The sequence below is a fragment of the Cervus canadensis genome, chromosome 13 (genome assembly GCF_019320065.1).
Source record: "Cervus canadensis isolate Bull #8, Minnesota chromosome 13, ASM1932006v1, whole genome shotgun sequence".
Lineage (NCBI taxonomy): Eukaryota > Metazoa > Chordata > Mammalia > Artiodactyla > Cervidae > Cervus > Cervus canadensis.
Genome location: NC_057398.1, coordinates 75,776,736 through 75,792,395, shown reverse-complemented (window position 1 = coordinate 75,792,395; position 15,660 = coordinate 75,776,736). Strand labels below are relative to the sequence as shown.

The window sequence follows — 15,660 nt, the reverse complement described above, 5'->3', positions numbered from 1 at the left end:
CGGAAATGGGCCCCCTGTGGTGTTCTTGCTTTCCCGCTGCACAAAACCACTCCACACCGCAGCCCGAGGCATCTTTTAAAAACAGAAATTGGATTATATTTTTCCTTTGCTTTCCCTGCACAAGAACAAAACCTTGAAATCTTTCCTGTGACCTGCCCGGCCCAGGGGGCCGCCCCAGGCCACAACTCTGACTGCCCTGCCCTGAGTCTTGCCCTCACTAGGCTACAGGGGAGGGCAGGGCTCTCCCTGGGCCCTTCAGTGACGCCTCCGAAGGGCTGCCTGCCCTGCGTGCCTGTGGACAGAGCTCCGCATGGTGTTCCAGTGCCTCCATGCTGTTGCTTCCCCTCTGTCTGTGTGAGATTGCACACCAAGGGCAGCCATCTCTCTGCCTAGCTCTCAGCATAGCCCCAGGGGTGATGAGGCCTTAGACCATGACTTGGGGGGGACAAGCCCCACCCCATGTGCACCCCAGAACTTGCAGCCTCTGCTGCTCTTTCCCACGTGTAAGGAGAGGTGAGTTTTTCTCCCAGCCCTGGGAGGTAGCCCTTCCTGCCTCCACCCCACCAAGGTTCTGAATCTAATCCTTTCCCACTACGGAAAAAATAGCAAGAAAAACAGATGAGAACTGATACCCTAGGCTGCAGGGTCTGCTGGGACCTGGTCCTGGAGGAACCCCAGGAAAGCTTTAACCTCAGGGCTCCAGGCAGTTGAGAAGGGGGAGGGGAGGAGGAAAGGGGGGCACCTCTTTAGCCAGAAGCTGCCTCCTTCTTGTCTCCCAGCTGGGACACTGGCAGAATTCACCTCCTCTCTTGGTGGGTCATCACTGCCCAGATGTGGGTCCTGAGCTAGGCAGCCCCTCCTCCAGTCCTCAGGCTGGATGGCAATACCAGAGCTCACCGTGTCTACCCTTCCTTCTCCTGGTAGTACCGCCTGTGGACAGGGTGTAGGCAATCCCATTTTAAAGTTTGTCAGAAAGGGATATTCCCAATCTGCTTATCATCCACAACTAAACAACCCATAGTCAACCTGCAGAGTGGTCGTGGGGATTACCTGAGACATGAATGTGAAACCACTTTATAAATGATACACAGGATGTGAACCATAGAGGTGACAGATTGTGACAGGGGATGCCTGCCTCCATCCTTCCTTCTGCAGCTGCAGCCCCACTTGGCCCTGCTGAGGCTCACCCGAGGGCCCTGCCCCCCACTTGCGACATCTGTGACAGAGTGCCTTTCTCTTTTGTAGAATGATCTGCACTCCTTTAGTCACACCATAGACTCTCCCAGAACTCCTTTCACCATGGGACATGTGGGAAAGCAATTTGAGCTCATCAGAAACAAATCCTGAGCCAGATGATTGCAGACACATTGGGCTACGTTTGCTGAACATCTAGAGATAGCAGGGTTTCCAAGGTGTGTGTGTTTTCAGGGGCTTTGGAGAGGTAGGAGCTCAGGCACAGGAATGTTGGTGGGGTGCTTACAGAGCACTTCACATATATTAACTCCTCTGAAGTAGGGCCCATAGTCTCATTTTACAGAGGAAGAATTGACCTAGTAGGTTGCAGACCTGGGACTCAGATATGGATCTCTGACGCCAAAGTATGCACCAGGCTTGCTATTCTGCTGGGGATTCAAGAGGCGGAAATGGACTTTAGTTACAGCAAGAATGCAAGGATTCAGTTCAGTTCGGTCGCTCAGTCATGTCCAACTCTTTATGACCCCATGGACTGCAGCACTCCAGTCTTCCCTGTCCATCACCAACTCCCAGAGCTTGTTCAAATTCATGTCCATTGAGTCTGTGATGCCATCCAGCCATCTCATCCTCTGTCATCTCCTTCCCCTCCCACCTTCAAGCTTTCCCAGCATCAGGGTCTTTTCAAATGGGTCACTTCTTCCCATCAGATGGCCAAAGTGTTGGAGTTTCAGCTTCAGCATCAGTCCTTCCGATGAACACCCAGGACTGATTTCCTTTAGGATGGATTGGTTGGATCTCCTTGCAGTCCAAGGGACTCTCAAGAGTCTTCTCCAACACCACAGTTCAAAAGCATCAATTCTTCGGTGCTCAGGTTTCTTTCTAGTCCAAGTTCTTTCTCACATCCATATGTGACTACTGGAAAAACCATAGCTTCAGATAGGCACAAGCAATCTGGGCAGCTTTCAAGACTCCTTGGAGCTCTGGGGACACAAGAATACAGAGTAGGGGAGGGGTACCATGCTGTGGAGTTGGAGTCTTCGAAGGGCCTCAGTTTCCCCACTGGAATGATGAGATTGGAAATGAGGTTCCCAAGGTCCTTTCTAGTGCCCAGTTTTTAGATGGGGTGGAAGTGGGTCCAGCTTCTCACATCCCCCAAATCATTCCCTTTTCCACGGCAGTAAAGTCTTCAAGGAGAGGGGGGCTTTGGTCCAAGGTGAGAGAGACCTTAAATATTGCTGTGGAGGAGAAAGCTGCAGATTCTCCAGGCACAGGACAGAAGAAAATGGAGCTAGAAGGAAGCCTCCACCTTCATACCCATGGGCCTCAGTAGCTGTTTACATGTTCAGGAGGCCACTCCATCCATCTCAGAAACGGCATTGGAAAATAACAACTGGGCAAGCTGCTGGCCCAGAGCCAGGCAGGCCCCAGCTTTTGGCACTCACTCCAAGGCCAGTGCGTGGGCCAAGGACATGCCGGCTGCTGGCTGAATTGGTTTAAAGGGAAGCGGGGAGCCCCTCTAGACTGCATCTCCTCAACCTTGGGGACAGCGGTAGAGAGAGGCATGGCCCACGGGCAGCCACGTCCATTTTCTGTGCCATCCTAATGTTTTCATATCTGTGTGTGTTAAGGCCTGAAAAGGGTTGGGGGCTCTGCCCCTTAACATGGTCCTGTTTATTTTCTTCAAAGGACATATCACAACCTGTAGTTGTATTATTTATTTCTTACTTTTATGTTTTCTATTTCTTCACTCAAAATGTGAGCTGCAACAGAGGAAGGGATTCTTTTACTCCCAGCACAGAGACCAATGTGGCACAGAAAGCACTCAAAAAAGGAATGAATGCACCCATGCATGCATACCTGAATTGGAGTCCCTTGCATGCAGTCCTCAGTGACCATCAGTTTTCTTTCTTGAGAATATTTCCCAATTAGTTTGGGGGAGGAGAGCTGGTTCTTGAGATGAACCCTTCAGGAGATAAGCATTGTACAATGACTGAAAAAGGAGGGGAGGTAAGGATGGAGGTGGGGGAGACGGTACAGAGCCATGGGAGGCGGGTGTGGGGGAGCTTTTTATGATAGTGAGTCAGCTGGCCCAAGGGGAGAGGTGGTTTGTTAATCATTTGTTGTGTGGTCAGTAGGAAGCACAGGATAGCCTGCACCCTCCATGTGGCCTCGGGAAGGACACACCTCGCTGTCAAACGGGCCCTCATTCTGATGGTGCTTTTCCACCACATGGGGACTGTCATGAAGCAATGATAAGGTCACCAGTGGTGGTGTGCCAAGTGCATATGAACAATTTTTACTTTGGCAATTTTAGTAAAACTCCTAAAGGAGTTTATCTGTTTATTCTCTTCTAGATTTTTCCCACCCTCAGCAGGCGACGTGAGCCAATGCATTGCAAGTCCTGGCCTAAATTTTAGATCCCAAAGACTTTGCCTTCTAGCCAAAGACATGCACCTCCCCACTTACTGGGCCCTGGCTGGGCAAGCAGCTCCTCTTAGAGACCCCCGGGGCCGGGTGAACCGAGGAGGGGCCCTCACACTCTGCCCTCCTCTCCCTCAGGTACAAGACAGTGGTGACGCCTCGAAGGGCTGTGGTGGCCATCACGGGCTGCTGGGTTCTCTCCTTCGTGGTGGGCCTGACGCCCATGTTCGGCTGGAACAACCTGAGTGTGGTGGAGCGGGACTGGCTGGCCAACGGCAGCGTGGGCGAGCCTGTGATCGAGTGCCAGTTCGAGAAGGTCATCAGCATGGAGTACATGGTCTACTTCAACTTCTTTGTGTGGGTGCTGCCCCCGCTGCTGCTCATGGTCCTCATCTACATGGAGGTCTTCTACCTGATCCGCAAGCAGCTCAACAAGAAGGTGTCGGCCTCCTCTGGAGACCCGCAGAAGTACTATGGGAAGGAGCTGAAGATCGCCAAGTCGCTGGCCCTCATCCTCTTCCTCTTTGCCCTCAGCTGGCTGCCCTTGCACATCCTCAACTGCGTCACCCTCTTCTGCCCCTCCTGCCACATGCCCAGGATCCTCATATACATCGCCATCTTCCTCTCACACGGCAACTCGGCCATGAACCCCATCGTCTACGCCTTCCGCATCCAGAAGTTTCGAGTGACCTTCCTTAAGATCTGGAACGACCACTTCCGCTGCCGGCCTGCACCCCCTGTTGACGAGGATCCCCCAGCAGAGAGGCCCGATGACTAGACTCCCCCTCCCGCCCCGCCTTGCCCGTGTCTGGGGCGTCTCAGCCCAGGGCTCCCCTCCCTGCTATCCCACTCGTCTCCCTTGTCTCTCCCTGCTGTGGGCTGTGGGCTGTGGCTGTGACCCGCCCCTCACGGTCCTGGGGGAGGTGTGGGAGGTCAGTCCATGGGGAAAGAACCAGGTAACCTGAGGGAAAGAGGAAAGTGGCTCGTGCTTCCCCATCTGCAAGATCAACCCAAGGCAGCCTAAGCGGGCCTGAGACCCTGAGACTGCCCTGGGACCACATAGGCCAGAAGAGCAAGCTCAACTCCCATAGCAGGCAGGACAGCGGCTTGTCTGACTTAGGTGCTGGGGTTACAGCCCTGGGACCCAGCTTAAGGAGAGAAGCTCCCTACCAAGACGGAGAGAAGGAGAGAAAGAGAGAAAGTGGATGTCCTGGCCTTGTTTTCTCTCCTGTTCTGCAGGAGAAGGTGGCCAGAGCCACTGACAGGCAGGAATCAAGACGCCTTTAGTCCCCACCTCCCACAGCTCTGAGTTCCTGGCCATGACGCTTGCCAGGGTGCCTGCTCTCCTCACCACAGGGATTCCAAGGTTATACTTGCGAGAGGCAGAAAGAACGGGTCCAGAAACAATTTCCAGTATTTGCTTTATTCTCCACTAGTGCTTGGGCCCTGAGTGGGGGCTCCACGCCCCCTGGAGCAAGTGTGGAATAGTAGGTGTGGGCCTCAAACAGCCACAAGGCAGAAGCATTGAGCCCTGATTCTTGCCCTGAGCATCCCAAGTAAGAGAATGAAGTGTCACAGCTTGTCATCTGGGCCACCAGCTCTACCAGCTCCATCAGCCCTCTGTGCTGGGCACCCTCCTAGGTGACACCCCTCTTTGCTGCTTCTGGGCCAAATAGAGAGGGGAACTCCAGACCTGTCAACTCTTGGGAACATGCTGCCTGCCTGGGGAGGAGGCAAACAAGAGAAGGTGAGCTGCCATGGGCACTGTGGGATGAGTGTGACAGGCTGCTCAGGCCGGAGGAGATTCCCCTCCGGAGTGTGTGGACAGGAAAGTCTTACCGGATTTTAAGTACCCTCAGCACCCCTAGCACTTAGCACTACATTCACGGGCTTTGAGGCTCTGTTGCAGAGTCTAGGCCTTTAGACTAGACCTTTCGGGAAGGGTCTACTCCTGGCCCAAACCAAAGCTCCTTATACAGAGGAGTGAGGGGCCAGGTTCTAAGTGTGAACAGCAGCTCCAGGGCTGATTCCAGGCCCTTCCCTCTCTCAGGCGGGATGTCCCCTGGCTCCCAGGGAGGGTCACTTGACTAATAAAAGACTGTCAGCCCTCATGGAGAATGCACCCCACCACTGAGGGAAACAGACAACCTCAACAGAGAGAAATCAGTGGTGGTGTCTGGGGAGAAATGAAGGGAATGGGGAGGGCATGGAGGCGTTTGGAGCAAGGAGGGTTCCAGAGAAGGGTGTGTCTGTTCCTGTAGTTATCCTCTAAGGGCAGCAAACTCTGAATGTGAAACAAGATCCTAAAAGATCTCATATCTGGAAAACCCCCATGAGATCATGGGTCCCCTCCCACTGAACCTTCCTCCTGGTGTCAGAGGTGGAGACTCCCCCATGGGGACATATTCAGCCCACCCTCCTGGGGACACAGTGCCCATCACGCTGACCTCACTGTCACAGAGGCGCTGCACCATAACACCAAACACCTTTATTCAAGTGCTTCCGGCCCAGCATACGACTCTGCAGGAGGGCTCCGATCTTTGCACCTTCCAGGGCTCCTGGTGTCTAGGAAGCCTGTACAGGGGCCTGCTAGGCCCGCTCCCAGTGGAGGGACAGAGGCGAGGCAGGTACCAAGGAGCAAAGCCATCAGCTGTCGCTATGATGTGAAGATCTCGGGCCTCTGAGGCGCTCGACTCTGGGCCTGGCGGCCCTGACCCCTCAGGCCTGCGGCGCCTGGCAGAGAACATTTCACAAGCCCCGCTGTCAGGCAGAGCTGGGCGACGTGCGCCTACTGAAGAGGTGACATGGGGGAGAAGACCTCCCTTCCCGGCCCCCCTCCCCTCAGGCTTTAGACCTGCAGCCCGGGCTCCAGCTCTGCCCCCACAACTCTAGGGTACACCCTCACCCTTCAGAACCTCAGATCCACCTGGGAAGGGCAGTCAGGGCACGGTTGTTTCTGCTACTTTTCTGGCTGAGGAAATTACCCCATGGGGATGCCCTGGCCTGAGGCCATTCAGAGTCAGGACTAGAGCCTGCCCTGTGCCCGTCCCCTGGATGCCCATGCCTTCCAGGCCTTGCCAGCATCACCCTACTGTGCTGGGTCTTCAGAGCACCACCGGGACTGCGCAGGTACCTTGCCTGTGGCTGCAGATTTATGCTCAGAGCTGACTGCCACCCTCCCTTCCTAAGCCCACCCCTGCCCCAGGCCTCCACCCCCAGAAGCAGGAGAGGGGGTGCATGCAGTTACTTACCTTTCTCCTCTTCACAGCTTCCACCAGAGGCTCCTCAGTGTGTGGCTGAGGCTGGGACAGACCTGAAGGTTAGAGCTCAGGGAGGGGGCGGGTGTCTGCTGGGGACCCAAGTGCAGGGTGGGAGACAGTGAGTCTCACACCCTCACCCCAGTGAGCCGTGTGTCTGCGAGGCAGACTCCAGCCCTCCTTTTCCCGCACTGGGCCATCCTCCCTCTTGGAAAGTCCTCCCAAGAGCCTGACCTCTATCTTTACTACCCTCATCTTGCCTTGATTTTCAGTGCTCAGCCTCATCTAGTCCAGAAGGAGAAAACACGGCTTCTCCTGGTCTCCCATGCATCAGAAGATTCCTAAAAAGCAACCTCTCTCAATCCTCACCTTTCACCTCCAGCCGGCAGTCCACAGACGCCTCCCCCAGCACATTGATGGCCTTGCAGGTGTAAACTCCGGAATCAAAGGGGCTGGGTTTCCGGATCTCTAGGGTGCAGACACCTTGCTCAGAGAGAGCTCGGTATTTGGGATCACCCTGGATGTCCATCTTGTTTTTCATCCAGATGATCTTGGGCTGGGGGAGCAAGGTCAGAGAGAGCTGGGAAGGGTGTGGGCCAGGATGAAGCCCCCGAAAGCCACCTTCAGGCTTAGGCAGAGTTGTCTGGAAAGACTGTGCAGCCCCAGTGCCCCTGCCCTCACCTTGGGTGAAGCTCTGACACTGCAAGAGAGCTGCGTGCTGTAGCCGGGGGTGGAGGTGTGGTCGGCCAGGGGCTGAGTGAAGGAGGGCGCTTCTGAGAAGTCTCGCTCAACAAAGCTTTTGGGTTTGGCAACAACATCTGGTTTCAGGGGAGAAAGAGGGGATGAATTTGAGGTTACAGGAGAAGACCTCTTAAGACTGACCTCATCTGTTTTCCTGAAATAATCACTATAGCTTACACCTAAGTATCCCATTTAATCTACACAGCATTCCTTTGGAAGGATACATTTATCACCCCAGCTAACAGATGGAAAATTAAGACCTTACATGGATGAGGGACTTGCCAATCTCACATAGTGAGTTTGTGGCTTAAGAGGTAGAAGGTCACATGATGATCATGGCTCTTTGAGCAGAGAGCTGGTGGTCTGGAGGAAGATTGAGGGCAGGTGACTATCCATTTCATCCCTGCCTCCACCTCTGGAGCCCCATGGCAGGACCCCAGACTCCTGAGATCTTTGGGAAGCCAGGCACAGCCAACATGCAGGAGCTTAGAGACAGAGTATCTCAGAGAGGCAGAGGAAAGCCAAAACGATGGCTGGGTGAGTCACAGAGGGAGGCAGGGAGGGGAGTGATACTGACTGAGGGTGGAGACTAAAAACCCAGCGAGTCCACATTTTATTTCTCTTTGTCTTTGGAGACTTTACTGGCTTTCTATTTTTAAACAAAAGCTTTTTCTTAATTCTGTGCAACTTAGGCTGGTGTTTAAAAGTGTGCTTTCTGCGGCCCACACAGACTATGTGCTGCCCTTAGGCCCAACGTCCAGGTGACATACAAGGTGACGGGGAGAAAGGACTGGGAATTTCACATTTGACGCAAGAGGACCATGTGTGTATGTAGAAGCAGTAAATACCCATATCTCTGTTGTCCATCTATGTGGTGCTATATTAGGGTTGGGAGTTTGCTTTCAGCAAACTCACCAGTCTACCTAACCACACACATTGTCCTTCAGAGTGGCTCTTGGGACACTGTACCTGAGACCCAGTGACTGCTATGATGTTGGCAGCCATGTGGCATCTTTAGTATAAGTGCAGTCTCCCAAGGGGTGCTGCTCATTTGCGTGGTTTACTCTGATGTGTTTGTTACAATCAATCAACCACATCCATTTCTCACAGTCAGTCTATTAACGTGTGTGTGCGCATAGCGGTGGCCTGGGTGTGGAGAAGCAGCAAAAGTTCTGGCAAGTGGACTCCCGTGAGACGTCACACAGGAAGCGGTGCTGACACTCCAAGGGAAGGGAAGAGATGGGCAGAAGCATCAGCATGGCGATGCCTGGCTTGGTTTCTGGTCTTGGGCCCAGACCCACCTGTCTTTACGATGTGGGCAAGCTCCTTGGTGACGGCTGCTGAGGCGCTGAGTCCACACAGGTTCTCTGAGAAAACTCGGAAGGAGTACGAGTTGCCCACGATGAGGTCGGAGACGGTGCAGGTGGTGGGGTGGTAGCGCTCCAGGACCGTGAACCATCGCTGCAAGAGCCGGCCCCGTCATCCTCACCTCCACACGCCCTCACCCTCCCTGCTCCCCCAGGGCCTCCTCCTCGGAGGGGCTTGCTCCATGTCCCGTCCCTGGGACTTGGAATGCGGAGAAGTAACTCCTGGGAGAAGGTCATCTCTCTGGGAACCTCAGAGAATTCTAGAACCTTACTGGTCAAAGTGTGGCCAGATGACCTGCAAAGTAAGAATCACCTGGGACCTTCAGAGAAGTGTAGGATCTCAGTCCTCACCTCAGACCCACTGAATTAAGACCTGCATTTTAGCAAAATTCCCAGGTAATTCACATGTACATTAATTACATTTCCAGAAGCACTGCTTTAGAGCTTGAAGTGCCCCAGAGAACTGCCCTTGCAGTCTTCAGAAGGAAACTGAAGTCCAGAGATGAAAGAGGTTTGCCAAAACCCACGCAGCGAGTCTGGTTGGCAGTGGGCAGAGCAGCAGTCCTCGGTCCCCGTACCCTCTGCGGGCAGGCCTTCCCCACCGCTCGGCAGCTTCCTCCCCCAGCCCCGCCTCCCTGCTCGAGCAGGCCTCACCCCCGTCTTCTTGTCTGCCTTCTGCACCGTGTAGCCCAGGAGCTCTGTGTTGCCTGTGTCCTGGGGCGGTGTCCACTCGAGGGCAGCGTTGCAGCTCCAGACATCCAGCAGTCTGATGCTGCTGGGGGGTCCAGGTTTCTCTGCAGGACCAGAGAGTGAGGAGGAGGGCTGGGCTCTCGGCAACCCCACCCCCAACACGATCGGGCTCCCATCACTCTCTTGGCCTGACCCTCTTGACCATCAGTCCTGGGGCAGGAGGAACCTCAACCCTTGCCTCCCCTGGTCCCATACCAATCACCAGGATGTTGATGGCTGCCTTGGCCTCCAGGCCTTTCAGCTGCACAGTGAGCTCATAGCAGCCTGAGTCGGAGCGCTGGGCTGAGCGGATGAAGAGGATGGAGTCCTGGTCCCCAGTGCGCACGCTCACCCGCTGGCTGTCCAGGGCATGACCATTGTGGGTCCACAAAGCCTGAGGCCTGGGATTCCCCTGGGAGGGAGGAACTCTCGGAGTGGGAGCAGAAGGTGCCAGGCCCCCACTCCCACCACTCCAGGGTTCTCTGGAGCTGTGCTCAAGGGAGCTGGCCACACTAGCCTTGCCTAGGAAGGGCAGTGGCTAGAGCCAGAGGTGCCCCCAGAGCCTCACTGTCCGCTTGTCCAGCAGGCCCCGGGGCCACCTGTCCTATTTGCCGGCTGGAGAATCAACTGAGTCATGTGCATCTTGATGGGTGGGTCTCAGCAGACCTCCAAGGGAGCCCTGACATTTTCTGGGCTCTTCTGATACACCTCAGGCGGGGCCCTGTATTTCCACCCAAGCGCTTACCCTGGGAGGGAGGCATACCCACCTGGAAGGGGATTTGCAGGTTAATCGACTCTCCCACCTGGCGAATGTAGGTCTGACGAAGGTGGCGGGGAACACGGATCTTGGGGGCCTCTGTATTAGAACCGAAGTTTAGGCTTAGTACAGCAGGGGGGCTGCTGAGAGGCTTCTGCAGCAGGGGACTGGACACAGTGAGGCTGCGCCCCACAGGAGGGCTCCTGGGACGCTCTGAGGCTGCCCCCTTGTGGGCAGGGCAAAGCTCACTTCCAAAATTCAAGGCCCTTGAGGAGTTGAGAGACAGGAGGTTCCAGGAGGGCAGGGCCTCCACGGTGTGAACTGGTAGGCATCCTAGGCACTCCCTTGGTGCCCCAACCCTGCCAGGCTGGGATTTGTCCAGCAGCCCTGGCATTCCTGGACTCCAGATGGGCCCTGCTGGCTCCCTGGTTCCCCCTGGTGGGGAGCGCGTGTGCACCTGTCGCCTGCGTTCCCAGGAAGGGTGCCCAACTCTGTCTCCTTCCTAATGCCTCTGCCTTCAGAGAGGCCCCTCTAAGACCTATTTGCTCATTGCCCTGTCCCCAAACCAGGTGAGAGGACTGGGGTCTTTCCCTTGCTAAAGGGAGCCAGAGCAGGCACACCCCCTTCCTTCTCTTTTCCCTCCCACTACCTTTCAATCTGCGGTTGGGAATTCCTTCCTGACACCTAACTTCCAACCCACGCTCTGGTGGAGAACCACTTTCCCGACCATCGCCTCACTGGGTGCAACCGCTGGAGCTGCTGGGCGTCCCCGGGGAGCTGGAACAGCCCTGCGGCTCTCTGCCTAGGCGGGCGGGGTGGGGTGGCTGAGGCCCCTCCGTGGCAAGCAGGTGGCTGCAGTCGGTTAGTGGCGTGCAGGGCAGGAAGGGAGGAGACAGTGAGAAGGAACACGGTGTCTCTGAGGATTAGCTGTGCAGGCACTTGGCCCTGGGAGCACCAGGGGTGGAATGTTCCAGAGGCAGCTGCAGGGGGCCAGAAATGCTTGGCAGTTCCAGGTGGCTGAAGAGGGACAGCTGAGCAGCTAAGGACTCTAGACAGGGTCCCCACCCTGCCCTGCCCCTGAGAAGGGCCTGGCTGCTCCCTGTTTACTCATGACCTCCTCCTGCTCTCTTCTCTCCAGGAAATCCCCTTCTTTCTTGCCAGAGGAATTTTAATGGAGTAGTGGGTGCTGAGTCTAGCTGACTCCTCCAATGTTAGGCCTTGAGGTTGAGGGTCCTGGCCCCTGCAGGCTCTCAGAGTCCAAGATCCCTGTGCTGTCAGGGAGGGTCCAGGATGCCTGCCAACGCCCCTTTCCCCACCAGGAGGGCTCCCTGCCACTTCCAGGCTAGAATCATACTGAGCTGCCAGACGGGACCATGTCTCACCTAGACTCAAAGGATGGACATGTCCTCTGGTTTTGAAATTCACCAGAAAAGATTGCTTGCCACCTGGTGGGACAGGAATGGTCTTGTGTGGGAGTCAGTTCTGAAACTGCCACTAATAGTCTGGGTGACCTCAAGGGAGTCCTGGGGTGCCTTGGCTTGGATGGACCAGCCGTGACAGTCTATAATTCTGTATTGCTTAGCCCTGTGGTTCCCACATCTCTCAGGCCTTAAAGCTGAAAAGTATTTCCTTGAATCCAAACTTGACTCCCTTTTGCGGCCATGAAGTCCCTCTTTCTGGAGGCCTTGTCCAAAGCTGTGGGGTGCCCCTCTGCCTCTGGGAGATAGGAGGGCAGGACAAGCAGGAAGGTGGAGGAGGCCTCGGGCCACCTGCTGGCCCATGTCTCTTGTCACTCTGGGGCTCTGGGCTGTCCCCAGAGATCTTGGATCAGACCAAATGACTCACTGCCATTAACAGACTGAAACCCGATCAGCCTTGGGAGGGGAGCAAGGGTAGGCTTGAGGCTAATGCACCCTACAAATAGAAATCTTAGCAAGGAGACAGCAGCTGGCCTCCCAGGTTTCCAGTTCAGCACTGGCTTCTGGGGATGGAGAAACTTTCACAGGTCTTTTGCAGGGTGTTCATCTTCTTTCCACTAGGGACGTGGTACAGTAAGAGGCAAACAAAGACTTTTCTCTGTTCCAGAACATTTGGGAGAATCTGGAACCCAGGTCATAGGAAATGAGCAGAAAATGAGCTTCTATGGCTGCTGAAGGGATTATGATTAGATAGGAAGAATGAAATGACTCTAAGTGTTGGGACTCTGAGGCAGGTGACCGGGGCAGTGTGAGCTTTTGTTTCTGGGAGTCGTGAAGCCCTTCCTCCAATGCTTGCAAGCTGGACCACCCAGAAAATTGGCCTCTTTGACCTCCAGAGACTCCTTGCTGCTGAGGAACCTGGAACTTTCTTAAGGCAAGATGGCACTAGCAGGTGGCTTGTGCACGTGAGTGTGGGGAAGCGACTCTACCCCTTGGCCTCCTTTTCTCCGTCCATTAGCTAAGGTGCTTGGGAAGGGCTGGGGAGCAGGGATTGGCTTTACCGATGGTCTCCTGGATGTGGACAAGCTGCTCCAGCACCGCTGGTGGGCCAGCCCCTGCAGAGCTCACTGCAGCCACGCGCACGAAGAACTTGTCACCTACAGCCAGGTTCCGCACAGTCTGCTGGGTCACCATCATGGGCCGGGCATTCACAGGCACCCAGTCCAAGGCTGAGAGGAATGAAGACAGTACAAGGCCCTGGCCCCATGGCCGCGGGCACCCTTTCTCAGTGGGGCTTCCCTTCCCACTGATGGTCTGAGGAAGCTGGCCTCCCTTTCCGGGCCTTATTTTCCTTTTGCTCTCCCTCCTTGACTTCTCATGTGTCAAATGGCATCAGAGACACCTTGTGTCAGAACCCTTGAATGGTGGCCAGAGATGGGGTTGCTGAAGCCCAGACAGGCTTGGACAGGTTCGCCAAGTCACACAGCAAGGCGGGGCCAAAGGCAGGAGCCAGCCTGAACTGGCCTGCTGCGGAAGTGGACAAGATGGCGGCGGAAGAGGTGGCGGCATCGGGAGTTTGGCCACAGCCTGGCTCTTTCTCCTCACTGTCCCTTGTTCTAACTTAGCCCTCTCCCTCAGCTTCTCTACAAGCAGGGTCCTCTGAGACTCAGCACCTTCTTAGTTCCTACAGAGGAGAACCCCAGTGTCACCGACCCTTTTATTCTCGTTACGCAGAGGTTTCCTGGAGCTGGAGGACCAGGCACCTGCTGAGGTCCCTTGGATACCCTCCTGCTTTCAGAGATGTGTAGGTGAGCAAGACGCTGTCCGTGAGGCTTAAGCAGACTGCCTCCACTCCCTCTCTGCGTCTCCCTCTGGAGGGCTTGTCCCCACTGCCCCCCAGGCCCACCTCCCCTCCGTACATGAGGGCTTAACCCGGAGCTCACCTCCCTCTCGACGGAGTTCCAGCACATAGCCCTGGAGCCCCAGCCTCCCCAGCCTCTCTGGAGGCTCCCAGCTCACAGTCACGGAGCTCTCACTCACATCCTCCACGGCCAGCAGCAGCGGGGCACTGGGGAAATCTGAGGGAAAAGCGGGGGGTGGGGGTGGTGAAGGGGCTTGCAGCCGAGACCTCGCCCCCCACCGCTCCCTGCCATGACTGCCTCCCCCCTCCGCCCGCCCCAGCTCTCATCACCTTCACGCGGAAGTGCAGGGTCAGTGGCTGTCGGGGCTGCGGGGTCAGGAGGCTGAGGGGCAGACTCCTGTGGCTCAGAAGCCCGCTCTCCCCCTGGAGCCTGCTTCCCGCCAGGAGCCTGCGGAGCTGCCGTGTCTCCAGAGGGCCCTGTGGGGGGCACACGTGCAGACTCAGAGGTGGTCTCCTCCAGACCACAGGCAGGGACCTCCGAGGTGGCTTGTTCTGTCATTGCAGTGCCTGCTGGAGGGTCAAGCTGGAGTGTGCAGGTATTAGCACCGGAGGAGCTGCGCTTCCAGGGTGCCCGGGACTACCTAGGTCCAGTCTTATATAGTCAGGGGGCTGCCCCACCCCCAAGCAAATGTTCCCAGCTGTGGGGTCAGGTCAGGCAGGGGGACTGAAGGGAGAGGGAGGCGCCTAGGCCAGAAATAGATCTGGGGGAGGAACTGCAAGGGTCCCTTGAGGAGCGCACAACCTTGTCCATCATCCCGACTGAATCTTAGAGACAGGGTTCTGGTGCCCAGATGGGAGGAGGGCACAGATCAGTGAGATGGGACGTTGCCAGGAGCCTGTGCCAGGGGTCAGGGCATTGGGAACAAGAGCTTCCATCTGGATAATGAACCCAGATCAGGCTGTGTGTGTTTGGCCTCTGTGGGGCCACTTGTGCTCAGGGCTTCTCGCTTGGGTGCACACAGCCTGAAGCAGCCTTCTCTTAGCACTCCCAACTTTATTCCTGGGGTCCCACACTCCCCTAGTCTTCACATTCCCTGGGAATTCTCATTTGGGCTGTATGAGGCTGAGGGCCTAGAGAAGGAGGGAACTGAGATGCCCAAAGTGGGCTGGATTGCAGGAAGTCTCCTAGCAATGGGACCCCAGAAAGGGAGTCCAAGGCCCCAGGTTACCCAGCCCCTCAAATTCCTGCTCTGGACCTCAGTTTCCTCATCTGTTACAGAGGGCACTATGACAGTCCCCTAGTCCTTGGGGTGAGATCAAGTCATAAGACAGATCTGGAAGAGATCTTGGAGGAGGACAGCACTCAGAGACTTACAGAGTCCCCGAAGCAGAACATGGCATGGACATTTGCGTGCCACGGGGGAAATGAGGCAGGTGTGGCCAAATTTCTAGTCATTGAGTTATTCATCCAATAAAACATTAAGATTTGTTGCTGGTGGGAGTGTAGATGGGAGCAATCTCTGAAAAAAGTGTGATGGTATCTAGTCAAACTGAAAATGTGTGACCCAGCAGTTGGTCCCGGAAACATGCATGTAAACATTCACAGCAGTATTGTTTATAACATTAAACCTGGAGAACACAGCTCTGCCTCAACAGAGGAATGCATAAATAAGTGGCGTGTATGTGTACCTATAAACCAAAAATGGAATAAAATGAGCAAACTTCAGCTACATGGTTGGTCTAACAGACATAACGGGGAGCAAAAGAAGCTGGGCACAGAGAGTGATGTGACCCTACTCATACTCAATTCAAACACGGGCAGCAACAGCTCTCTTCTTCAAGGGGCATCTCTAGGAGATGAGACCACAAAAGAAGGCAAGGAAGATTAGGATAATGCTTGCCTCTGGGTGGAGGG

At 55.4% G+C, this 15,660-nt stretch overlaps 2 protein-coding genes across 14 annotated transcripts in view; one reads left to right on the top strand and one right to left on the bottom strand.

Annotated features, from left to right (window-relative positions):
* The window catches only part of ADORA1 (adenosine A1 receptor), a 38,489-nt gene extending 32,721 nt beyond the window's left edge, over positions 1–5,768 (top strand). For all 10 annotated transcript variants that reach the window (XM_043485198.1, XM_043485197.1, XM_043485207.1 and 7 more), the window contains one exon: positions 3,754–5,768. In XM_043485198.1, coding sequence (XP_043341133.1) covers positions 3,754–4,393 — 640 coding nt within the window. In that variant the 3' untranslated portion in view covers positions 4,394–5,768. The remainder of the gene's footprint in view (positions 1–3,753) is intronic.
* A 320-nt stretch (positions 5,769–6,088) lies between these two features.
* On the bottom strand, positions 6,089–15,660 carry MYBPH (myosin binding protein H). 4 transcript variants are annotated; one of them, XM_043485193.1, is made up of 12 exons: positions 14,076–15,660; positions 13,828–13,962; positions 12,946–13,113; positions 11,849–11,911; positions 10,477–10,565; positions 9,926–10,121; positions 9,635–9,774; positions 8,915–9,074; positions 7,554–7,690; positions 7,242–7,428; positions 6,867–6,917; positions 6,089–6,406 (listed from the first exon to the last, which is right to left on the bottom strand). In XM_043485193.1, exons 1-11 carry the CDS (start codon positions 14,302–14,304, stop codon positions 6,901–6,903), a joined length of 1,521 nt encoding a protein of 506 aa, XP_043341128.1. In that variant the 5' UTR covers positions 14,305–15,660; the 3' UTR covers positions 6,089–6,406; positions 6,867–6,900. The 4 variants fall into 4 exon arrangements, with proteins under 4 accessions (XP_043341128.1, XP_043341127.1, XP_043341129.1 ...); XM_043485192.1 differs by having other exon boundaries at positions 6,089–6,348; positions 14,076–15,657; XM_043485194.1 differs by lacking the exon at positions 11,849–11,911 and having other exon boundaries at positions 6,089–6,348; positions 14,076–15,640.

Excerpts from the sequence above, each read along its gene's own strand:
- MYBPH (XM_043485193.1), bottom strand. The coding sequence starts at position 14,304 with ATGACAGAACAAGCCACCTCGGAGGTCCCTGCCTGTGGTCTGGAGGAG. Across the intron at positions 9,075-9,634 it reads AGGCAGACAAGAAGACGGGG|CGATGGTTCACGGTCCTGGA; the intron begins GTGAGGCCTGCT and ends CGGCTCTTGCAG. Across the intron at positions 7,429-7,553 it reads GTGTCAGAGCTTCACCCAAG|CCCAAGATCATCTGGATGAA; the intron begins GTGAGGGCAGGG and ends TTGCTCCCCCAG.